Here is a 26,125-nt window from a genome sequence, read left to right as displayed (position 1 = left end):
ATGACAAAGCTCCACTCAGTTAGAACCCCACCTCTGTTCCAAAAAGCTAAAGGTCAAGGGCAAGAATAGGAAAAGGAGGGAAGGGAGAGGAGTGTTCTATGAAGGGTTGAGGGGAAACCATTCTAGGAAGAGAAAGACAAGGGGTTCACACATTTGTTTTTATAGGAATGTTAGAATAACTGTTATAAAACAATGTGGCTGAAGAAGCTAAGGGCGCCCATAGTAGAGAAAGTTCTAACTCCCTTCCATATATCAAGTCCACTGCAGTGGGTGGTTTAACTACAGCACACATAGGCCCCAAAGCTTGTTCCTCACACGCATTTGAGATGAGGGCATTCGTAGTGCCTCGTAGACATGAGAGAGGGCAGCAAAAGGGAGGCTGCTGCCCCTCTCCACGGGGGCTGCTTACAGAATGGGAACCATAATGATTTGGGGGTGGGCACCACCAGGCTTTTTAGAGGAGAAAATCAGGATGCCTCCTTCGTGGATTCCAGAAGTCAGCTTTTCTGTGGACTTCCTTTAGCAAATTATTGTGGCCCACAGCAAGTCTGGGGCCATTAGGTATTCCTAGAAGTGCCAGCTATGAGTATGTAGCCAGAACTATGCAGTGGCCTGGGCCTTCCCCATGCACGCTCAGGCCCTGAGCCTGGGAAGTCCTGCCTCTCATTAGGTGATGAGGTCCAATGACTTCACAGACCTTGTACTTATCTCTGGATGATCTTCTTACATGTGAATAGAACTCCGGATGGAAGCGCATCCCGGAGCAAAAACTCTGGAGATGTGAGGAAATCGGTGTTTTTTTTCTTTATTGACTATAAAAGCAATTCTATTATAAGTGAGATCTTGGTTATTGTTCTATGGCTTGGGACCTTTTTTCAGGTGACCAAACAATTCTTGACACATCATGTTCCACCATGTTTTTAGTCTATGCTGTTTATTGCCCTCCAGAAGTATTAAGGCAGCTTCTCATAAGATGTCCATTCGACCACAATCCCCACTGAGAAATGATCACGCCACACAATTCTCACCAGTCTTCCCCATCTTCACCGGGTTTCCATGAGAAAGAATGTGATGCAAAGCTTGTCAGTGACATGTTTTTAGCTTTATTGAAATTCTTTCTTACAAAAGGTCTGATGTATTTTAGGCCAGGCCTAATTTCCTTCAGTCCCTGAAATACAGGTCCATGGTGATTCCCATGTCCTCGTAAGTAGAAATGTAAACTAGTAGACTTTTATTTTCAGGTTCAAACACTAACCAGCATCATTTTTGATATAAAACACGTCTTGTGTTTTCCCAAATGAAAAGACCAAGAATATTATGTGAGTCTTCATTGGGGCTGTAACTGGGTTCTTTGCCAGAACCAACTTGGGAATCTATTTTATTCAATGTGACATCTTTCCACCTTTAGTGGTCTTTTTTATAATACAAACTTTACAATGTGCTGAGCTATGCAGTAAACAGTGCCATGTTTATATATGCATACCTATATTGGCTCTGGGAAAAATGCATGAGTACATGCGTATTATGTAAACATAGCAATCGGTCAGAAGGAGAATCTCTGATCATTAGGACATTAATGAATAACAAGCATATTTTTAAAAAAGAACGACCAATCACACATATTGGTTTAGTTGTCAGCCAGGAACTTTGTTGGTCCCACACCTGCGGGGTCCCAAGTGTCACTTTCCCCAGGCAGGCTGAGGCTCATATGACAGGTGATGGTATATCCAAGGCCTGTGAGTTTGTGACTCCCTTAAATGAGGTGGGTCTGCGCTCCCTTGCTGCCAGGGAGCTTCCTTAGTCCTGAAACACGTAGATGGCCCATTCTGACCTTCTCTATGTGCCAAAAGCACAAAGTCAACTGGATCTCCTATCACTAGGAGAGGGGTGCAGATAGAGGATTTGCAGAGGCCCAGGGCCTTCTCTTCCCTCAGAAATTATAAGGAATCCTCATTTCCTTCCACTTCTATAGGACCCATCAGGGCATGTGTTCTCCTGACCACAGGATCACACCCAAAGAGGCCAAGAAGGTCCAATATCATTACCTCCAAACAGCTCTGAGACACAGGTGACTTGGTTGTAACTCTGACTGCCAGAGTATTGGTCCCTCTCCAAACCACCTTTGCTCCTATGTGAATGGCTGGCCTAGAAGCCAGTCATGTCTGATCATACATTCATCCCCCATAGGTTTTGGAGTATGTAACCTAGTCGCTCAGGTCTTGCACCCAGGATTCTTGCTCACGCCTAGCAAAGACACACAAAGGTTCAGGTGGAAGCAATGGTCTCAAGTCATTCTCAATTTTATGACTTATAAGCCAGGTGAATGGGGCAGTTGAGTGCTCCTTGGAGGTAAGGTCTTACTTACCTAAGCTAACATGTCTTGTAGAACTGTAAAGTGGATAAATGAATTTAGCACTCAAGATACTATGTACCACACATGGTAGTCATTCAATAAATGCTAGTCTCACTCTCCTTCTCCAAACTCTCTCTGAAGGAAGCAGTACTTCGAGCTTCTCCGAATTCAGGTTAATTCCTACGGGTGACTTGCATTTCCTTCTCTCTCCTACAGCTGGCCTCTCCTCTATGTCACTCCCCCAAACTAACAAAAGTGTGCAGAGTAAAGAAGAAAAAAATGAATGAATATTCATCATTCGGTATTGCCTCTTGCTGGTAAGAAGGATGTCAAAACTTTTGGCCTAAGATTTGGGAATTATCTGAAAAGTGAATGATCTGTTATACTTCTCTCCCATTTCCATGGCGGCATTTGTCTTCAACATACTCTCAAGAGCATTCATCTGTAACTAACAGACCAAAGGGAACATGGATATTGAGGCCTGATGCATGGTGCTTAGGAGGCTGGGCAAAATGGCGATCCAGTTGTCCAGGGCTTCACGAGCGGGACTCTGGTGGAAGGGAGAGATAGGCAGTAGACCCCACAGTTACACTTTGGAGCAGATGTCCAAAAGGAGAATGACCATAGGCCACCATGGTCCTGGGACAGGGATAAGGGACTGCTGGACTGGGCAGGGAACAGGTGTGGTCAGGGGAGCCCCAGGCGATTCCCCTGCCCCAGAAATGCAGGAAAGAGGCTAGGCAGTAGGGCCTGGACCTTGGCTGTGCTCATTTTCAGTGCCTGGTGCATGTCACCCCAGCATCCTCAGCATGTCCGCAGTTTGTCACCCCCCATTTGGAGAAGCCGCAGCGGAAGATCGTATCCTCTGTGCCTTTGCAGGCGACGTCATCCATCCAAATCCTCCCTGTGCCTGTAGAGACAAGTCAACACGGTTTCTTAGCAGATATGCAAGAGAGCAGGACAGAAGAGAAACGGGAGCATTTCTACATCTGTCCTTGACCAGGCTGTCCCAGGCTGTGCTGGCAATTCTCAAATCTAGTGGTTCCCATCTGCCCTCTCCACCCTACCAAGACCAAATACTTTCTAGGCTCAGTTGCATGAGGGCAGAATAACGATAATTGATAGTGCTGATGGTAGTATTTACTATCTCCTATGTATCTTACACATATGATCTTCCTCTGTTCTCGCCATGGTGCTGAATAGATATTAATAAGCCTATCTTACAGATGGGAAAACGCAGGCTCAGAAAGCAATTGGTGTAAGGTTGCTCAGCTTGTTAGTGGAGTCTAAACTCAAGTCTTTACTGCCTTAAAGCCCACACTTTATATGAGACACACATCACATTACTTTTGAGATACAATATGCTGCAGTCTCTGTTGATGAATACTTAGGCAGGGCTGAATCAGAAGGACCATGTCAGATCATAGGTTGGACAGATCCAGCACTCCATACCAACCAAGTATGTCAGTATCAACATTACCTCCAGTGTATTGAAGTTTAAACCAGATGGTTCCCATTCTGTATACCCAGAACAGTGGTGCTGGAATGGCAGGGGACCCCAAAATTTAACTTTATAACCAGATATACATCTAATGACAAGCAGAAGAAGCATTCCTAACCATAATGACTAGGTCAGATCCCAAAATACAAGGTCCTTGAAATAATCTACTTGAGTTTTGCCTGCTGCTAGCCCTGTTCATCCAGCTCTTAAAGGGACTAGCCTGCTGGTCTGAAGTTGTCCGTGCAGGGAGGCTTTAAATGGCTTTCCTAGGATTATACCTGAATAACATTGGCATTGAGGTCCCTCAATAAATGTCAGGGAAATAGGGCAGCTGGGTAAGGCTCCAAGAGGAAATGAAGAGTTTCTCAGAGGTCAGAGGGGTCTGTGGAGAGGGGAGTGGGCTGTAACAGAAGTCACCTGGAGCCCCTACTGATGAACTGGCAGCACCATCACTCATGGTTCTTGTGGGTTCCCTGGGTCAATGGCTGTACCAGGCCCAGACAGTGAGAATCCATTTGGGAGCCCTCTGGAAGGATGACTGAGCTTCAGATCTCCAATAGAAGCGATGCTTAGAGTGTCACTGCTCAAAGTGTGGTCCTGGTCCAGCAACCTCAGCATCACCCAGAGTCTGTTAGTAAGGCAGAACCTTGGGTCCTGCCCAGGACCTATTGAGCCAGAATCACCTTTTAACCAAGTGGTCACGGATGGAAGTGTGAGAAGCGTGGGTATAGAAGGAGGAGGGCTTTGCAATGGTAGGACAGACCTTGATTCAAGTCCCAGCCCCATTTGGGAGAGCACCTCCATTTAAACTGGGAGGGGATTCCTCAGATGTGAGACTTCTGATGCTAAAACTGTGTAAGTTCTAGGTAAAATGGGATGGTTAGTCCCTCCAAACCCCTAACTTGTTAGGTCTATGAGCCAGTACCCAAAAGCATGTGGTTAGAGGTCATAAACTAGGTTTCAACATTACTGGCTGTGTCAACCCGAGCAAGTGAAATGAGGTAATAAGTAGTCCTCATATTCTGATGCTAGGCCTGCCTCCTCCCCGTCCCATGTCTAAGCAGCCGATCACTCCTTTTAGAGGAATTGTCAGCACTGACTATTAAAACCTTAAACCTGTCACTCACTCTCAAACTGCATGAGAGAAACCCTTTACAAAGAATGGCAAGGGAATACCTAAACCATTTTGCTGCTCAAATGAACTAGTATTTTTGTTATGCAGTGATTTCTGTTGTCACAGGACTGCTGAGCAGCGAATTTGGGGACAGAGCTGGGAGGAAGGGCCTCCTTCCTCTGTCTTCTTGGATGTTTTTTCTCCACCAGAACCTCTTCCCTGGCTGGATACCCTGTGCCTCTTACACAATAAACCCTTTGAGGCTGAGCAATAATTCGCACATTAAATGTCTCACGGAAAACAGCAGTTTACAAATTAGCCAGGAAAAGGCCATAAACCCAAGAGCTCTGTGGAATTAGTCACACCTAAAACAAATAAAGAAGCAAATAAAGGAGACTGACGAATACAGACATGGCTCAAAGTTATGAGCCCAGATGCCAATAGAGGAACACCAAACCCTAGTGGGTGTTCAGCCAGGAAGTCCTCGCTAATGTTCTGTCATGGAAGAGCAAATAAAATGAGAACAGAGTCATTAAATCAGTGGCACTGAATACCTGTGGTTACTGCACAGCCCGGAGGTGAAGGGCCAGTGAGCCTGCAAACCACCTCTGCTCCTTGTCATGTCAGAGAGGCAAGAACTCCCATGACTCTGGTACCAATCATCCCTTTAGCTTCAGAACTGACCTCTGATGGCTCAGAGTGTGGCCTGAGGACCAGGAGCAGAAGCATCGCCTGGGAGCTTGTTAGCAATGCAGAGTCTTGGGCCCACTTAGACTCGAATTAAAGCCTGCATTTTAACGAGATCTCCATAATTCATGTATGCATGCAGGTCTGGCAAGGCCTGCCTTAGATCAGGTCTGCACCCACCCACGTGGGTCCTCTCTTTGAGCTCTATCAGGTAAGCAGGGTAGATAGCCTCCGCCCTATTTTACAGATCAGAAAAACTGAGCAACAGGCTGACATTTTATCTTGAGAGAGAGGGGCAAAATTGGGAGTAGAGGCCAGGTCCTATGACACCGAGAGCAGTAGAGGCTGTTTGAAGGTGATATTGTTGAGATGAGTCAGTGAATATTTTATTTTATCCTTACCCTTCATTCAACAAATATTTAAGGGCTTACTTCATGCTCAGCAGTATTCTGGGTGTTTAGACTATGTAACTGAGCAGAAAAAGATAAAACAATGATGACAAAAATCTCTGCTTCATGGAACTAACTGTAGGCTTCTGTATGTTTATTTAGAGTTATATTAAAAGAAAAAGTGAATTATACTGAATCCAACAGGCTTTTATCGGAGCCTCACACAGAGATCAGTAGGACAGCTACTGAACAGATATTTAAGATATCTGAGGCTACAGATACTAAACAGATATTTAAGCGATAGGATAACTGAGGCTCCAGAAAGATTAAGTGACTCATCTCATAACTATTAAGGGGAAGAGACCATGACCCAGGCCTCTGACGTCCAGCCAATCCAGTCCTTATTCCTTATAGAACCACAGTACACAATATGCAGCACACACACCAAGCTGACAGGTGGCAAATCCTGGACCAATGAGGTCCACTGCCTGCTTTTGTAAATAAAGTTTTATTGGAACACAGCCCCACCATTTGGTTACATTTTGTATATGGTTGCTTTCATTCTACAACTGCAGAATCGAGTAATTATGAGAGAGACCATCTTGCCCACAAAGCCTAAAATATTTACTACCTGGCTCTTTAATGTTTGCTGAGTCTTACGCTAAGCACTAAGCCATCTTCCAGTATTCAAATTTTATCTTAGAAAAAAAGGGTAAAAACGGTAATAATGAAAGGATTAAACGGCTAAGTGAACACTCCCAAGTCTATCCACCCTCTCCCCCCTGCAAGTCCGTTTGTGTTTGTACCCACCTCCACCTCCATTTCGTCTGTTTCACAGAAAGATTTTTCTCTGCAGGTCCAAGCCTAACTCCCGGCTGTGCTGGATTCCACTCCCATGCCTCTCCTCCTAGACCCTGCTCTAGCCACCACCCGTCCACCTTCTCCATCCACATTTGCTCCCTCTCCAACAGCTCTTGGACCAATTTAAAATTAAAAAACACCCCCAACTTGCTCTCATTTGTGTCTTTCCTTACTTTTCCCCAGGGAAACTGATAATCTGATTATTAAGCCCGGTCCAAGAAATTTATGGTGCCAGACCAGTGAGAGAACTACCAGGGACTGGCACTTCCTTGTATTATATTGGGGAGGATTCAGGTCAGGCAGGTGCAGAAGTTTCTTCCTCCCTTTCTCTTCTCTCTCGCCCCTCCTTCCCTCTCATATTTATCTAGTAGCGACTATGTCCTAGGCACAGTTCTGGGTTTTGGAGGTATAAAGGTAAAAGACTCAAGATGCTCACACATTTATCAGAGATCAGAGAGTGTGAGAGGTGCTATGATAGAGACGCGCACGCACGCACACACACACACAGACACACAGACACACACACACACGCAAACTCTCTGGGAGTATAGCATAGAATGGGGCGGGGGCGGGAAGGGTACAGAGGGGATTAAAAGGAACCGGCACAGTTCCTCTCAGGAGGTAATAACTGAGCTGACTTTAAAAGCTGAATAGGAATTAGGTGGATGAAGAAGGAGGGAAAGGCATTCCAGATAGAAGACACAGCACATGCAAAGAAAAGAGACACGAAACAGCTACGCAAGTTCAGAGAACACAGGTGGATACCTATGGCTGAAAGGTGAGACGGAGGCAGGAGGCAGATGAGGAAGAGCCTTGGGGACTAAGCTAAGGGAACCAAACCTGATCCTCGCAATATTTTTCAAACGTGAAAGGATCGAAGCTTGGAGAGGTTAAGAAATCCATTCCGGGTCACCAGCTAGTAAGTGGCAGATGTGGGATTCATACTTGGGGTTGCCTCTGAACCTGGGCTTTTAACCACTGCTCTACCTTGCCTGAGCTCCTAAGGCAGGAGCAGTGAGAATAAAGAGGAGAGGATAGATTCCAGGAATGCTGGAGAGGTAGACACTGGTAGGACCTATAGGGCCCAGGAAAACAAGGGGACCAGATAAGGGGAAGGGGTTTGGGTAAGAGAGGGAGGAGGGACAGGCCTTCGGTCCTGGCTGGCAAGGCAGGAAGCACATCCAGAAAGAACCAGAGCCAGTGGAGGGAGGGGCTGAGGGCTTGGCAGACCTGGTGGGGCTGAGGAGTGGGCACACTGGGGTTGACAGCTGGGGTAGGAGGCTGTGATCCAAGGGTGTCTGAACCTGATGCACAGCCCTGCCCACTGCCCGAAGGGGTGAGCGTTCCCTCCCTTCTGCCACAACAGCCGCTTATGGTACGATAGTCCTTACGACGCTGCTTAGGATCTATAAATATGTCTGCCTGCACCTCTAAACAGAACACGTTGAGGTCAGAGACCAGGTTTACTCAGCTCTGTGCCCCAGCACGGAGCCCAGTATCTGGCCCATGGAAGGTGCCTAGAAACTGCCCAGAAAGAAAGGAGCGCAGTGAGGGCTGTGAGAGAGGGCACCGGCCAAGCTTGGCTGGCTCGGTCCCCCTGTGTACCTGTTCATAATGTCTGGCCTGCCTACCTTTCAAGGTCTCAATATCACAAGTCATAAATTATTGGACTGCGATAGGGAAATACCAGTCCAAATTTGATGTGTACATGGAAGCAATCCGGCTTCCCATCGACTAGTTTAAAGAATCAAGTGGCAGTTTAGGAACTTCTCCACATGTCCTGTGATATAAAAACCAGAGGGGAATGGAAGAGGCCACGAAGTCTCAGTTTTAGGCTAATGTTGCCCATGATATTCAAATGGCCAATTTGGCTTCTCTAAGAGTTTATGATTTTTCTCTTCCAAACGTTTAACTTCCACTTACCAGGAAGAAGTTCTCACTAGACTCAAACATTGAACAGTGAGGGCCGTTCCTACTGTTTTTGTTCCTTACGCAAACAAGAATGGCAGTTTTTCTTGAAGAAAACAGGATGAAATCCAGCCCAAAGCTTCAAGTGGGAGGCAAGTACTCTGTCCCAGGGGGCTGCCCTCCGTGGAGCTGGACCCTCTGAACTTCCCGTGCATTCTGACCTTTCAGTAGAGAGGCTAATACGTGTGGGGTCAAGTGCTCACTCTCTGCCAGCTGTCACAACAGACTTCACCAAAAGTCACTTTCAGTCAATGTGATGGTCTTAGTCTGCTCAGGCTGCTGTAACAAAGTACCATAGGCTGAGTGGCTTATAAACAACAGAAATTTCTCTCTCACAGTTCTGGAGGCTGGAAGTCTGAGACCAGGGTGCCAGTACGATCGGGTCCCGGGCCCTCTTCCGGGTTTAGACTACTGACTTCTCCATGTAGCCTCACAGAAGGAGGATGAGGAAACTCTCAGGGGTCCCTTTTATCAGGGCACTAATCCCATCATGAGGGCTCCACTCATGACCTAATCACCTCCCTAAGGCCCCATCTCCTAGTACGATCACATTGGGGGATAGGATCTCAACATATAAATTTGGGGTAGATACAAACATTCAGTTTGTAACAGTGACTAAGGTCTAAGGGACAAGATTCTGAGCAAGAATTGCAACAGCCCATAGTGGAGATGAGGAGAAAGGCGGCCGTGGGGAGTGGAGGGTTCCACGGCTAGTCGGACGTGACCTGGCTCCATTTCCCTGTCTGGAAAGGACACCTTGACCCCTCCTCTCATGCCATACCACAAGACCCTGTAGCCATTTAGCACAGTGGGTTGGGCAAAGAAAGAACGTTCTAACCATCAGAATTGTCTGAAGACAGACGGGCTTGCCTGGGGCACGGCGAGCTTCCCATTGCAGGAAGTGTCTGAGCAGAGGCCAGGTGACACACGGTAGGATTGCTGCCCAGGGGGCTTGAGCTTCAGAGAGGAGACCAGTCCTAGGCGTCCTGGGCCTTCTCCTTGCGTCCTTTTACTCCGGAGCGCCTTACCTTGCCCGAATCTAGCTGTCCGGGCCACTTCCTGCGCGCCACGGAAGCCCAGCATACGGCACACCACGTCCCCATCCTTCTTGTCCCAGCTGTCATCGCACACCGTGCCCCAGCGCCGGTCGTGGTACACCTCCACGCGGCCCTCGTGAGGGCCCGAGCCGTTCACCAGCCGGATCATCAGCGCCTCCAAGCCACCTGCTGGAAGCAGCTCACAGTCACCGCTCTGCTCCGGGCACGCTCACCCACACCCAGGGACCTTCCCTGACTCCCCTCAACTAACCGCCTCCAGTGTAGGGAGGAGGGGGCTGGGGCTACAGCCAAGGCCAAAACTGTGGCCAGTAGAAATCATGGTGTTACTCCTGCCCTTCATCAGCCTCCTTCCCTCCACATTTTATTTTCTTTGAATAGACTTCTTTTTTTTTTTTTTTTTTTTTTAGTTTTAGGGTCACAGCAAAATTGAGAGGAAGGTACAGAGATTTCCTACATACCCCCTGCTCCCAACATGACAGCCTGCCCAATTGTCAACATCCCTCCCCAAGAGGCACATTTGTTGCAATCGATGAACCTACATCGACATGTCATTATCACTCAGAGTTAATAGTTTACTTGCTGTTATACATTCTACGGGTTTAGACAAATGTACAATGACATCGTCACCATTATAGTGTCATATAGAATAGTTCAGTACCCTAAAAATCCCCTGTGAGCTGCCTGTAAAAATGCAGGTTCCTAGGCCCACGCAGACCTACTGGGTCAGAACCTTGTTGGCAGCAGTCAGGGATCTGAATGTTTTACAAGTGCCCCAAATGACTTTACAGTAATACATATGTATGGGCTGGCACTGGGAGCGACAGGATTCGATGATCTGTAATGTTCCTTCCATTCCAGTCTTCAGGGATTCCAAGGCCAGGAAAGAGGTCCAAATTGTCTATTATACAGCTAGAACTCACCTGGAACATGTAGGGTGGAGGTGGGGACATTGTAGAGGTGGCTGTGGCAAGGTGACAAGTGAGTGACAGAAAAACCCCTATGTGATCTGCCAGAGAAAACAGCAAATCTGATGGAGTTCTGCTCCCCATAAGTACTGCAATTCTGGATGACTTTTTCTTTCTTATTTTGGCCATGCGGGCTCAGGGGATTCCCATTGCTAATGACTGTGATTTAGCAAAGACCTTCATAGGCCCCTTGGGGAGATGGCAGGATTAATAAACCCCATATCTGTGCCACATGAGAAAGGAGAAGGATCAGAACTGGCCATGAGTCTGTTACGTGCTGCCTGGGCTGGGGAAACCCCAGCATATTCTATACAGAGAAGCTAAAGAAGTCACCAGAAAAATACACCGTTCCCAAGATGCTAAAGATTACAGGGTGACTACTTTGGAAGGCTCCTTGAAATGTTTGATGTCATTTTCTATGCTTCCTGCATCTCTCACCATTCTCCCCATACATAAGCTCCCACCAGGTTGTCAAAAAAGGCTGCGAATGATGAGCAAGAGAACACAGAAATCCTGGAGAAAGAAAAACCTGGGGAGAAGCTGGAATGCAGAGGCCCCGTCTGAAACAGAACGGCCCCCTGGAGCGGTAATGACATGCTAACCTGGAGCCAGCAGCGGCAAGTGAGGCCTGGCCCCTGGTTGGGAGCTTGGCCCTGGGGAGGTTGGCCGAGGCTGAGATGTCAGCCTTGATTTCTCACAGACCTGCCTCGCCTCTGTCAGCACCCTGTCACAGTGGCAGGAGGCCGCATCAGGCCAGGAGGCCTCCAACAGAAGCCTCAGTGTGGGGTCATAAGTAGAGGGAAAGTGGCAGGAGGATGCTGTGGTTCTGAGCAGCCCAGGCAGAGTGCAGGGTGTCGGGTCAACATAATAGGAAGAGGCTGGTGGAGGGGGTGGGGTGCGGGTAGTCAGGACTCACGTTCAGACATTTGCCCTTATTCTCTCTGCCCTGGTCAGCCTGAACTTGCTCTGTTCATGTCTTCTTTTAGCCAAATAAGTGACTGACTATCTTTTAGGAGCCTGATCCTATTCTAGGAGCTGTGGGTACATCCATGAACAATATTTAGTGGGAAGGACTAGCCATAAAACTAACAAACAAATACAAGTATAACTATGGCCAAGTATTGATGAGTGCACAGGTGGAAACAGAGGCACAGAAAGGAAGTGGGGGATGAAGGGAGGCGCCATCTTGGACAGGGAGTTTGGGCAGAACTTTTCCTTGTACACCCAGATGTTTACAGGGTAGGGCCTCTGTTTTTAGCTCCTCTTACCCCAGATTTGGAGTCAGAGGTTCTCCCCCTTTACACAGAAAAGCAGACAGAGAAGAGTCCCTTGAAATCAAAGCTGCAGATGTCACCATTACTTAGCGCATGGTGCTACTTTTACCTTTGGGCTTTTTCAACCATCACATGATGATAAGCAGAACCACCCAGATGCTCTTAGGAACCTGAGCTGAGGGAAATGGAGAGAGCTGAGCAGAAGCAGAAGCAAAAAGAGGCAGGGACCGCGGAATTATCGAGCCATGTTGGAGATGAGACACTAGACTGGGAGGACAGGAACCCCTGGTGCTGTGGCCCCAGAACTGCCTTGGATCTGAACGACCTTCCCATTCCATGCTCTGCAAGGCCCGCTTGTATTATGAATCCTGATCTTCTAAAGTTTTCCCAGGTGTCCTTACTATAAGTCCACCCATCGAAGTGACCCAATGAGTCTCTGGTCTTCGCCAGCAAAAATACCCATAGAGAGCACCTGTGAATCCCACACACCCATCTAAGGGCTGCTTAGCTACTTACCTCTTGGGCCCTGGGTGGATTTGGGAATTTGGATGGAGGAAAACAGGGTGGTGGTGATCCCTGTGGAGAGGCAATAGGGGACAGTGGGAAGAGGCAGGAGCTGGACTCAGGCACAGGGTTCAAATTCTGATTCCACTATATTGGCCAGATGTGACCTCTCTATACCTACCCTTTTCTTAAAATGGGTACAGTGGTGGCAGTTGGGAGCAATAGTACTTGTCAAGGGCTTGGTACATCATGGGCACCTCTCACTGTGAGCTCCCATCCCTGGCCAGTCATTGCTTTGCCCAGCAACGTGTAGGTCAGCTCTGAAAGTTCTTCATGCATTGCTAAGGATGGCTTGGATACAGCATCCTGAGCAGGGATGTATCCTAGACAGCTTCTGTGCAAAGCAACCCTGCTGCTTAAGGAGTAGGAATGAAGGGAGTTTATTCCCCCTATTGGATTAATCTCCTAACGTCCTCTGCTCTGCCCAGGACACAGTTCCTGGCTCCTTAGCATATTAGGGGAGGGAGATATGGGCATCAGCAGAATACTGACTTCTGATGTCAGCATCTGTCTGCTCTCGTGTGGGCTGGATGTGATTCGTTAAGCGAGGCAGCTCTGGAATGGTCCAGGAACGTGGTGCTAAGGCTGAGGCCACTGTGGGGCTCCTGGCACAGACCTTATAAAACTCTTATTTTGAGAAGGAGTCTCTTCTCAAAGTGAATGTTTGTTTTCTTTGCCTTGTAAATATATATGTAGGAAAAGCAAGGTCCTAGACAAAGCAGGCCTGGTCTACCCTAGACTCCTCTGGCTTTGACTATCTGAGCCCCAGAGCTGGGAGGGGCTTGCACCCTCCCTCCCACTTCAAACACAGGAATCCTCTCCATTCTGTTCCAGGCCTGACAGCTGCTCATCCTGCCTCTGGGAATGGAAGGGAACTCAACAGTATCTCCTCGAAATCCGTTCCAGGATTTAAAAACCAGCATCTGGTTTCATTCATAGAGCGCAGGCATCTCCAAAGAGGCTCCAGTGTTTTTTTGTTTTGTGTTTTTCATCCAATGATTCGCTACCTTGTTTTACTCTGTATACTTAGGGTTTCGTGCTATAATTGGGGAGTGAGATGCAGAATGACTGACTCTGTCTTTCGCCAGCATCTGGCGGGAGAGCACAATCAGGAATAGCTTCTTTACTCGGCCCTTCAGACAGTCTGGGAGGACAGCTTAATGGCCAGTGGCTACCATCTCAGAACTAGTTTCCAGGGCTGGAGTAGCCTTAGAACTACCTACTACCTGCAGAGCTTGTCTACATCTGGCTCGGAGCTGCCCTCAAACCCAGCCACAACAAAGCCAAGTTCTGGGCACTACCCAAGTGAGATTTCATGTCAAAGATGGACGGCGAAGGGAACAAATGTACACTCAGGTCCCACTATATGTCAGACACTATGCAAAGTGCTTCATTCATGTATTTTCTCATTTATTCTTCATAATTGTGCCAAGAGTTAGTTATTATGGCTCTCACCGAACAGAGGAGAAAACAGTCTCAGAAAAGTCCAGTAATTTGCCCATGGTCACACAGCTACTACAAGGGGCGCTTTAGAATCTACCCCTGTATGAGGATAGTCTCCAACAGTTCACTTGTGATGTAAAGGCACCAGCAGGGTGGACAAACACTGTTTGAAAGGATGGATCTGGGATCGAGCCCCAGCCACACAGCTGTCAGGCCTTGTGAGTAAGGTGCGTAGATGATGCCTCCTCTGGGAGGGTGTCCCTGACCTCTGGCCCCAGTATGCGCTCCCCATATATGAGAAATATTATACTACCCTTCCCTCTTCCAGGTCTCTCTGTTCTCACTGTGAAAGTGACAGCCACAGCACCCTTGTGGTTCCCATTTGCAGCCCCACCTGCAGGCAGAAAGCCTGGCCCATTGCAGTGCCCCAGTAACTGTACTGAATGAGTGAGTGAGTAAATGAATGAATGAATGAGTGAGTGAATGAGTGGGATTCGCAGCCCTTTGAGGGGCTCTAGAAACAGAACCGATCCCTAAATCCCCCAGAACCTGCTCAGCTGTGCATCAGAAGGGCCCCAAAGCCAGGGAGGAGGGAAACCCAGCCTGAGCCTGAAGCGGCTCCTTTAGGTTTGTTTTCCTAACTTCCATGCCCCTGCCAAAGCGAAACAAGTCAAAAGAAAGGAAGTTGTGAAGAATAGAAATAAACACATGGGGCTGGGAAAATAGGCTCCGATTTTCTGCAGCTGCAAAGTAGAGCCCCGGGGATAATCTGGACCAGCTGCCCATTAAGGAAGTTGAATTTTTATTCTCTTGTGAAGAAAGAACTCCCCATGCCCCCAGCCGCCCGCAGCCCAGGGGCCCTGCATCCCTGAGGTGGAGGAAATTGGGCTGTGTCCTTCTCTGGACATGACATTCCTCTTTTCCCTGACAACTCGGGGAAATGTGGTTCATATGGGAAGGACAGGAGCCATCCCACAAGCAAGCTAAGGAATTTCTGGTCAGGCTCTGCTGGAGGGCATCGCTTTTAAAATGTGGTCTGGCCAGTGGGTGTGCTTTCTAAAATGCTATTTCCTAATGATAATTAGGAAACTTAATATGCTCTGAATATGCTGCTTGATGCCTCTTCAAAGCACTTGTGTTAGGTGGTCTCATTTGATGTTTGCAGTCTCCTCTAAGGCGGGTGGTATCATACTCATCTAACAGGTGAGGAAGCCGAGACTCAGAGAAGAAAAGTGACTTTCTCAAGGTCACATGATAAAGTGGTCACACCTGGGTCTCTAGACCCACAGCCCAGTGGGACCACTGTACTGTGTCTTTGATTGGGGATCACACAGAGTGCTTAGGATATTACTGGGTAGAAGGAATAGCAAAAATTATCTCCTAATTCAACACGCTGGATTGGTTTTAACTGTTGACTCATCCGTTGGTCTTCCCAATCCTATTGCATGTTCACTGGAAACTGGGAGTTAGTCTTGGCTAATTTTGTTTCTCCAATGCCCTGCTCACGGCTGCCTGGCTCCTAGTAGGTATTCAAGAAAAATGTATCTGATTAAATAATAAATGAAGCACTTTTCCTGCCCAACCCCAAACCAGGAGCCCTCCCCATCGCAGTGGGAGGACGTCATTTATGCCCAGAAGCTCTGCTCAGGGCTCCATTTGTAGGAATTTACTGCGTGGCCCAGTGCAGAGGTGAGTCCTTTGCCTTGCTTTTGTTCCTGAGCCTCTCAAAGGGCAATGAGGGGTCAGTGAGAGTCAACAGGTCTTTAGGACGAGAAAGAAATGCTGCAGAGCCTGGAGAAAGTCAATGATGCTGAGCTCTCATTTTCTCAGGCCTACCTATAGCTGCGAGGAGGTGTCCTGTTTACGTGGCAGCCCACTACAGGCTTCATGGACCCGCTGCCTTTACCTCTGCGTACCATGACTAGAACTAGTGGCCTTTCCTAAGAAGGCTCTTTCACACCCTCTGCCTTCACTCATGCTGTCCCCACCTTGCCCTGTTTCTTCAGTTCTGCTTCTTCAAGTTCAAGGTCTGAGACACCTGGCTAGAATGCTTTCCCATCCCTATATTTCAATTCCTTGAACACAGGACCTGCCTCTAGCACCATGTTGACCACTTTCTAGCTCTATGACCTTGGACAAGTAATTTAGCCTCTCAGAATAGTTTCCCCATCTGGGATAACCACACATACCTTAGAGAGTTACTCTAAAATATACGTGAGCTCAGTGAACTGGGGTGATCACTTCTCAAGAAATCGTGTTGAACTCAAGATAAGCCCCAAAGATCGAGGTGAGGGACCGAGGCGCTGGGGCTAGGGACTCGCCCAGCCTCTGAGTCAGTGAGGAAACTAACCATGACTCCTCCTACCACAGCATCCACAAGACCTCCTGGGCTGTTCACAGGATTCGCCCCCCTCTTTCATCTTCTCTTTCTTCCATCAATCCCACCATGGTACTCTTTAGAAGAGAGGTTGAGATCTAGTGCCAGGGGAAGTAAGTCCATCCAGATAACTGGGTCCAAGCAACACCTCCAGGGTGTTTTCCGTTGTCAAAATGGCACTCTGAAGTTAATGCAGTGGCAGCTAACGCTGACTCAGTTACATCAAAAAGACACCCTGGGGACCTCCCCAGTTACATCAAAAAGACACCCTGGGGACCTCCCGATTTTAATCCACAGTGCCTTTGGCATGCCTCACCTCCCATCCCAAGAGTAGAGTGCAAGGTCATGGGGATTAAGAACAATTCTCGAGTTTGTTTGAATTGCTTTCTACATAAACCGTTTAACCATTCCTGGTTTTAAAGTACGTCTCAGTTTAAGATTTTCTTGCTCCAAGACCCACATCAAAGACTAAAACTTCAATTCCTCGGTGGTGCCAAGGCGTTGTTTTTGTAGAAAATTCCCGTTCACCTTCCATCTGAGGTTGGTGTCACTAAAGAAGTCTCTTGCAGGCCAAATACCAGAGACCACTGCATGTTTGCCAGGGCATTGGGAATGCCAGTTGTCGCCGGAGCTGCCTCCAGGCCCGTCTTGGAAAGAGGGCACAGCAGTGTCAGCTAAATGTGGGCGATGAGGGAAATGGAGACATAGCATGTGGCAGGCTCCCTCGCTCACTCACCGTAGAAAGAATAGGTGCTTAGGGAACAGTCAAACCGCTCACCTCCACTCACAGGCGTGAAATACCCTGCTAGACTGACAGTTAAAAAAGCAAACCTTCTCAGGTTCCACTTACACACTTGGCTGCTAATTCTTAACATAAACTCCAAACACTGGTGTGTTTATTTTCTTCCAGTTAGCCCTAAGTTTTGGCTTTCAGTTGGTTCCTGCTTTCACTTAGTATATATTTAGAATACAAGCATTAGGGGTCCGTTAGTGACCTTTTAGCACCGCTAGAGCACCGATCCCCCAGGGGGCTTCCTTTCTCTTGCCTAAGCAGTTTTTCTTCGCCAGGGCCCACCCTGCAGCTCACCTCTCTCCTCTCTTTCCTTTTATAAGACACGAATGCAACATGGCTTGCTAGCTCAGCCGTTCCTAACCCTCAGGCACCCCCGTCACAGATTAATCAGAACGGAACAGTTTTCTGCACATAGCAGTATAAAAGCTCTCCTGGAAGGGGTCACTAGGAAGCTTTCAGGAAATGTCACTGGATATGTTTTTGGAAGGCTTAAGATAGGCTCTTGGCAAACTGGAATGTTTGGAAGGCCAGATCCCATTCTCTGCACAGAACCAAGGGAGAGGAAATTGCAGTGGAGGAAGGCTGAGGCACTGGCCTCCGGGCTGGGTCAGAAGGGGACTTGGATCTCAGGATGGCTACTCCACAGCCTGTGCTGCTCCCCAGATCTCACGTCTCGTCTTCTCGGGAAGTGTGTTTCTGAAAAACGGGACTTTCTAAAGGGGGAACGGCTCAGAAAAGAGAAAGAGCGGGAGCATCTGAGAAACATGAACTTGGAATATGGACCTTTCCATGGGGAGGAAGGGTCTGCACACCCTGTGCCCGGCACTGGTCACAGGGTTAAGGGCCGTCAGGAATAGCTGAGGCTTCGTTACCCCTTGGTTCTGGCCCCAGGCTTGTTCTCCCCCTGGTTTGTCACCTCCCTGTTTACAGCCCATCCTGGCTTCCCGGTGCCCAGAGGTCAAGCCTGAACTCCTGACTATTGATCCCCACATACCTCTCCGGCCTTATTTTTTGTTTCTTACATCCTGAACCCTGGCCATGTCAAACTATTCGGGTTTACCAAACAATGTTCTGCTGTTTCATGCATGATTCTCTTTACCTGGAATACTTCGCCTTCCACATCTACCTGTTGAACAGCAACCTGCCCTTCAAGACTTGGCTGGAAGACACCTTATCAACTGACCTCTATAACAGGAGGCAAATTAGCCTTTGTATATATGTCTACTGTAGCCTCAGCACATTCTACTGTGATTAAGTGTTTTTGTTACCTGCTAGACTGTGAGCTCCTCAAGGTGAGGCTGGGTCTTACCCACCTTTGGTTCTCCAGCCGTTGGCCAGTGCCTGGTACATGGCAAATGCTCAGTAAATGTTTGCTATATAAGTAAATAAGCAATGTTCTGTTTCCTGAATGTTTTCTTTCCTTCCATGCATCTATCTTTTCTTTATGATAGAAGTGAGGGAAGCCAGTCCCTCCCTTCCCTAGGGTCCCATCTCAATCTCCCTCATCCCTGCTCCTTCCAAAGCTAGCGTTGTGCCAACAACCTGCTTTCTGATTCATGGGTTTTAGGCCTCTGCTGTCACTTCTGTCCCTGCCCAGTTTTCATCTGGTTCCCACTATCGACCTCATTCACCACGCCCTATAGCGCTCATTCCTTTTCTCTCTGGTGTGTCCCATTCTGCTTCAGCCAGGACTGGAAGCAATGTTTGCTGCAGGACAATTGTTCTGGGCGAATTTTGTGTCCCTGTGTATTTTTGGTGTGACTAGATATAAATTTAGGGGAGGAGACATTTGAAAAACACTCTTCTATCTCTACATATGCTTGGGTGTTTGCATCTGCCCAGCACTCGCTCTATAAGGCTAGAGAGAAGGAATGAATGAATACACAAACTGAACAAATGTGTGAGTGAATCAACACTGCCAGATATGTGCCAGGTGCTTCTGCACAGGTTATCTCAGGAAGGCTACTGTGCTCAGGTCAAACAATCACAAGAATAGGAAAAGTAAGCAAGGCGGGAAGGGCTTTGCTGGCAGGTGCAGAGTACACCCGGCCCCCACTGCCAAGTGAAAAGTTTGCTGTGGCCTATCTCAGAGCCACGGAAGCAGGTAAGGCAGCCAAGGCTTGGAGAAATGAAGAGCAAACTCTGAGACAGGGCAGGGTAACTTAAAAGTAACTGAGAATTGCTGAGGAGGAAATTAGCATCTCCAGATCAACCACTAAGAACAGACAGAGTGGCCGGTGAGGACCCCACACTGTCAAAGGCCAGGAGAATAAAAGATGACCCAAGGGTAGCAAAAGGACTCCAAGCCAGACAGGCCCGATCTGTGTCCTGGCTTCAATTCTTATGAACTCTGGTGACTTCCAGAAGCTTCCTTATCCTCTTCCCTCAGCTTCTTCATCTCTCTTACATCTGTAATCATGCCTCCTGAATATCACTGTGAGAATTAAGTGAAATAATGTGCACAGATACCTTACTCCTCATAGCGCCAGGTACAAGTCTGTTGATAGTATTACGTGAATGGTTAATTTTTCTTAAGTGTGGTTTACTTTTAAATCATGCTGTTGCTGGGGTATTAAAGTTGTATGAGGTATTAAGGATGTATGTGCAGTTAAATTAGCAAAGAAATACAATTGTATGGTCCAGTAGCTGTCTCTCTCGTGTTGGAAAAAATACTAACTTCTGATGCTACGATATCCTAAACAGATTCCTGGAGCCACTGCTTGCAGCCGACTGTAGGTACAGGGAGAGGAGGAAGGAAATTCATGAACTCCAAAGGACTCTCTTTGCACTCCTTATTCTAAAACAGAGATGGAAACATTTTAGCAGCTTGGGACAAATACTGTCTAGAAGCCACCATCCTGATCATTTATTTGGGGCTTATACTGCATAATGGGGGTACCTACTGCCCTAAATATTAAACACACACACAAGATGTTAAACATTCTTCAAGTTTTCTGAGATGTCACTGATAACTATTAACACACCCTGGCTTAGAACTGACCCCTGAGTCATTCTGCATATTTTTTTCCACGTGAAACCAAATTGAGGAAAAAATTTTAAACAATCTGAATGTAGATCCTACTTTAAATTCATGCTGTGGGGCTTAAACTAAACTATATCCTTTACCCACCCGCTAGCTGCAAAAAAAAAAAAAAGAAAAGAAAAAAAAAACCTATTTATTTTTCTTGCAAATGCACCATATACAAGGGTAAAACAAATGTCTTTCTGTCTTGAGATGTGTATATATAACTGTCCCCCCCACCCCCCGGCCAAACTCCCAAAAGCCAAACATCTAACAGAATGACTGATATCACCCTTGCTTTAAACAAAACAAAACAAAAATTTTACCTCTCATCAAGCAGAAATCAGGAGATCTGAATTCTAGACCCAGTTTGGCCATGACCTAGCTCAGGGACTATGGGAAGTCTCTCTGGCTCTCTGTTCTTGGTCCTTGTTCAGAGCTGGTAGGGTGGGCTTGGGGGTGGGAGAGGAGTTGATCTGAAACCCACCCAACTCTAAAATCCTATGACTCCAGACCAAAACATGGGTAAACAACTGCAAGATTTTGGAAAAAATATGTAATATTAACCTAAAACATGGGTACCGAGAAGACCTCTCTTATAAAGCCCTCTTTGACGGAAACAATCATTTTCGGATTCTGACCTGAGGGGTGTCTTATCTTATTTTTCTCATCAATCCCTTTCATGTAGTAACAACTCCACCTGCTGGAACTTTAGGTTCATGCTGCTAAAGGTAGGCACTGTCTGGTAAGGTTCCATGGCCTGAGCACAAGCTGGGTTACGGAAGGAGGGTCCGTCCTCCACCATATCCCTATTTGAAGGAGGGTAGAGCTCAGAACCCCTTCTTCTTACCCATCAGATCTTACAGTGAGGATGCTCAGGGCTCAGGGAATGACTAAGAAAACCCCGGAAGTGGGCACTCAGCGTGGGTCAGAATTTCTGCAGTTTTCTGAAAGATGATCCTTGGCTTCCCCTTCAGAGCCTCAGCCCTAGGGGTCCAGTTAATTCCTCTGGGACTGGAGTTCCGGAAACTAATCAGGAGTCTGAACACAGTGTGGGTTTGACGTGGTCAGAGGCAGGCCAGGGAGTGGAGGCCGTGAGAAGGCACAGATCTCAGCCCTGAATTGCTGCGATGGCCCCCAATAACACCCCGAAATCCATATCGCCCGGTGAGGGAATCACTAGGGCTTTTAAGGAGCCCAACCTACTCTTCAAGATCAGGGGCCTAAGCTCTCATTCCAGAATCAGAAGTCAGAGGCCTGGGTTTTTGGTTCCACCTCTGTGCTTGCCTTGGGAGAGTGAGCTCTCCACTCAAGGCCTCTGAAAATGGGGAGATGAATGAATGGCCTCCCGTTTTGTTGTTCGACAATTCCTGCATGTCTCCCATATTCCTCCACGCACTGTGTAAAAACCTCCTGTTGATGGCGTTATCTCTTTCTTCCCCAATCCATCACTGATGGTGACATTTTTGGGCCTTGACAGAGGGCAGGAAGGAGAAGCTTAGATCTTTGTGCAAGGGCTGTTGTCTGACCTCTGGGCTCCAGGGAGGGTGTAGCCTCTTCAGGGCAGGGAGGAATGCCAGCAGTCCCTGAGACAGGGCTGTCCAGAGCTTACATCAGCCTCTTTCGGTATAATCAATAGGCTCCAGGGCCAAGTGGATTAGACGCCTTTTCCCCTAAGCTCCCCACCCATGCCTAGGGGAGCCCCGCACCACTGGCTCAGTTCCCACCTCACGTACCGTGCACCCCCAGCCTCAGAGCCCAATTCAAGTGCAGAGCCCAGCCAGCTGGGTCCACAGAGACATGTTAAACAGTGAAGAAAGCATCCTTGGGATTCATGGTGACTGATGACCACCACCTCTCCCCAGGCTCGGCCAGTGCAGACTTCCTCTGTCCTCTCAACTCAGCTGAAGAACAGTTGCCAAAAAGTTCCTGACAAGCACCCCTCTGGCATGTGGGCAGCATTTCTGATCTCCCTCTAAAGGTCATTTTTCCACAGCTCCTCCCTTCCTGCCACCCCATCAGGAGTTGTTTATTTCACACAGCTAAATGCCATGGTCCTTCTCAGCTACCTTGGCAACATTCCATCAGAGCACGGTCAACAAAGAGAACAGGAGAAGGCAGCAACCCAAAGACAAAGTATGGTGCCCAGCCCAATTCATAAATGTGACTTAGATATATCGCAGATGTCCTAGATCACATCCAGACTCCCTTCCTTTGCCATCAAAATTTCCTTTTGGCTCCTGCAGGGTCCAACAGATCTCATGTAGCCGGGACACTCCTAGTTTAGCCTTTGGCTGCCCTTGAAAGGGACTCTAGATAATGCTAGGAAGACTGCCAAGAACATATATTGCTTTGTGGATTACAGCATCTAAGGTGAGGTGGGCATGTGGAGTCTAGGGTAAGTGTAGGCATACCTCGTCCTCAAGAGTGACAAAGTGCTATCACGTACATTTTTCCTGTTTAATCCTTAATCACTGCCCCGGGAAAAGGAAGGGCTGAGGAAGGAGGAAGCAAGTTTCAAGAGACCTTGGGAAAGGACACTACTGAGGAGTGAGGTCTCCATCTGGTCCTGCGTGACTGGGATGAAAGTGGCGTTGTAAGGACCTACTGAAACCAAAGAAGATCAGCCCTAGGGAAACTCTCAGTCTGGGTCCGAAGAGTGAATCTGCATAGGTATATGAGTGTCTACAGGAGAACCTGGAGGCGGGCGCTCTCTCCCAGCCCAGCCTCCCTAGAGAGCCAAGACTGGAGCAAAGATGTCCTGGAAGAGGATAATCCACTTATGCCTCACACAGGGTGGCAGCATGTCAGAGCCCAACAAATACTAGACGCTGATATTTTTTTGTGACTTGGCCAGGAGACGCTATTCACTGAGCCTTGGCTAGGAGACTTCATTCTTCTCTGGCAATCTCTACAAGGTTCTACATGTAGCCCTTTGGGGAAGGAAGGAGAAAATAAACCCTAGAAAAGAGTGTTAGCTAGGTAGGCTGGCTTCCCTTGTAAACATCTGAGGAAGGGCCCTCATCAGAAAGATGCCCATTCCGAGACTTGGTGGCCTGCCAGATACTGAGATCTCTTGCATCTCTGCTCAGTTAGCAGCAAAGGAGAAAAACCAGAGATTCCGCTTTGCCTCTACACCTTTCCTCATGTAGGTACTCAGGGAAGTCATGTGTTTTAATGAGGCCAGTAACTGAATTTTAGTGAGCATCTCCAATGATTTTAGGAAGTATGTCTGAATCGGTGTATTACATAGAACAATAATAATGAACATTACTGAGTCCCAACCACATGGCCAGGCATTGTAATAAACACTTCATGTGGATTAACTCATTTAATACTCACAATGATCCTATGAGGTAAAGACTCTTCTTATCCCCATTCTATAGGTGAGAAAACTAAGGCACAGAGATTACATATCTAGCTAGTGAGGCAGCCAGAAGAAAGCCCAGGCAGTCTGCCCCCAGATCCTTCCACACAACCACTGGGCTTAGATCACATCTGAAAATGTGGCCTGTGACCCTGGAATACACTTATCTCTTGCTGGACCAGCAGAGCCCTGAACCAGGTAGTGGGCTCCTTTGACACTAAAGCCGTGGACCGTGGATCCACCTCTGGACCCCCAAACTTTTGGGGCTGGTTGGGTGACAGCTACACCTGTGCTGACAGAAAATCCAGCAACCCCAACAGAATTTTCTTACTGGAATCTCCTGCTCTGTCTCCTTTCTCTCCTTTCTCTCCTTTTGGGCCTCGGTCACCTGAAACAGAGGAGGAAAATTGGCATTAGAAATGGAAGTAAATCCTAATGGTAAATAAAGTACAATCTGCAGAAGACTTATTAACGCAAGACCAGAGAGAACCTCAGGCAGGAGCCAGTAGCTCTGGAGGGCATGGCATGATGGAAAAAGAGCTTGAGCCAATTCTGCTGCCTGTTCTGGTCACCCCAGGAAGCGGAGGGCCCCAGCTGAGGAATTTCCTTCCCTCCTCATTAACACCTAGGAAAGCAGTGCAGCACAGACTAAAGGAGTAGTGATATTTAGCAGGAAGAAGACAAAACAAAGACATTCCTATTAAATAGTCAAGGGTCTGGAAGTCCACATCCAAGTTGCTCTAATAAGCATAAGAAGAGAAAAGGAAGGCTGGTCTTCAGTTACATAGGGAGAAACATAGGTTATATATCAGGCAGATTTACCAGTGGATGAGGCTATAAAACATGAGGGAGAGGCCCCAGGGAATTGTGAAATTTCTTTCCCAGGATATGGTTAAAAAAAAACAGAGAAGGCTCTTTTCCCAGCTAGCATCCTACTCTACAAAAATGTAGTAGGCTCTGACACTGCTCAAGCGGGAGTTGAAATGACCAAAGAACTCTGTTCCAAGTACCTCCATAAAGGTATCTGCAAATCAAAGTTCATGGCATATTGTCTGGTGAAAAAAATCAAGCCAATAAGTTTCAGAGGAGGATGCCAAGTGTGATTCAAGTTTTCTTTAAAAACAAAAAACAAAAAACAAAAAACAAAAAACAAAGGCAACCATATATGTAAACGTGAATATGCTGAGAAAAAGGTCTGGCAGGATATGCTCCAAACTGTTTACAGTAGTTATTCTAAAGAATAACAGCCTAAGAGACCTAGGGCGAGGGGACCCGCTTTCTACTTTACACTTCCTACACTTCTGTATGGTTACATTTTTTCAACAAGCATGTGCTGCTTTTGTAATCTGTTTTAAAATCGATTGTAAGAAATGTGGATCATAAAAGGACGGAAAACCTCAGGCTGTTTAATCACCAGCCGGGAAGTGAAATAAAAGTTCCCAGTGATGCAACGATGCAAGATTCAGAGACCGTCCTGGATGTGGGGTGGGAATGTTAGCAGAATGTCTTTCTTAGACTTCAGTTTAACAAGTGAGAGGCCGAGTCTGGAGAAAGACTGTCAGATTTCCTCGTCTTCTTCTGCAATGATGATAGGTCTGGACGCTTTTGAAATGAACGTGAAAAGACAGAGACTGACTATAACGTGGGCTCCCCTAAAACAGAACGAGGCAACTAGCAATAAAAAGGGAAAAGTCAGAAGAAACACTATTGGTAATGCAAAGCTGAGAACTGACTTAAGTTTGAAATGTCTGGGGAATCAAAATAAATTCCTCACAGTCCTGTGAGGAATCTGGCAGTGGTGGAGAGGAGGTGGCTGTCCCAGGTCTGCAGCCTCTGGGTCTCTCCTGCGGGCCTACTTTCCTGGCGTGGCTTCCTCTGAGCTGCAGCCAGTAGTAATCCTGGTTCTCCCTTGCATTTCTACAACACTTTCGAGTTTACAAAGTGTTTTTACACATGCGTATCCCATTTAATCCTCATGACAGTCCTGTGAAATATGGTATCATAAGGATTTCTAGTTTTTGGATGAAGAAAGTTGTGTCTAATGACGAGATTAAGTGCCTTGCTCGAGGCCACTTAGCCGGTCAGGGGCAGCCAGAAATCGAAGCCGGTCCACTCACTCCAAAGCCCAGGCTGGTGAGCAGGGGTGCTCAGAGACCATTATTACCTTTGAAGCCACGCATGCCCATTGTTCCTGTGGCTCCCGGCTTCCCATCATCGCCCTTGGGGCCGGGCAGTCCTGGGGTTCCTCTCTCCCCTGGAAGACCTGGGGAGACAAGAGACAAACTGGAGAGCCTCAGACTCAGAACTGGAAGGACCCTTAGAGGTCATCGTCTGGCTCAGCAGTTGACCTCAATCATGTGCCTCCCCTTGCCTGCCTCTGCTTCCTGGT

The 26,125-nt window shown here is 47.5% G+C and overlaps 1 protein-coding gene across 2 annotated transcripts in view; it reads right to left on the bottom strand.

Annotated features, from left to right (window-relative positions):
* Window positions 1–1,080: 1,080 nt before the first annotated feature.
* SCARA5 (scavenger receptor class A member 5) overlaps window positions 1,081–26,125 on the bottom strand; it is a 94,951-nt gene continuing 69,906 nt past the window's right edge. Inside the window, exons 6-9 of one of the 2 annotated variants that reach the window (XM_039875900.1) lie at window positions 25,901–25,999; window positions 24,068–24,124; window positions 9,902–10,099; window positions 1,081–3,263 (exon numbers count right to left, since the gene is read on the bottom strand). In XM_039875900.1, coding sequence (XP_039731834.1) covers window positions 3,127–3,263; window positions 9,902–10,099; window positions 24,068–24,124; window positions 25,901–25,999 — 491 coding nt within the window. In that variant the 3' untranslated portion in view covers window positions 1,081–3,126. The remainder of the gene's footprint in view (window positions 3,264–9,901; window positions 10,100–24,067; window positions 24,125–25,900; window positions 26,000–26,125) is intronic. The other variant, XM_039875901.1, reaches the window with a different exon arrangement.

Source organism: Pteropus medius, unplaced genomic scaffold (assembly GCF_902729225.1).
Source record: "Pteropus medius unplaced genomic scaffold, Ma_sr-lr_union100, whole genome shotgun sequence".
Classification (NCBI taxonomy): Eukaryota; Metazoa; Chordata; class Mammalia; order Chiroptera; family Pteropodidae; genus Pteropus; species Pteropus medius.
The sequence above is the reverse complement of the archived record's forward strand: the minus strand, read 5'-3'. Positions and strand labels throughout refer to the sequence as shown.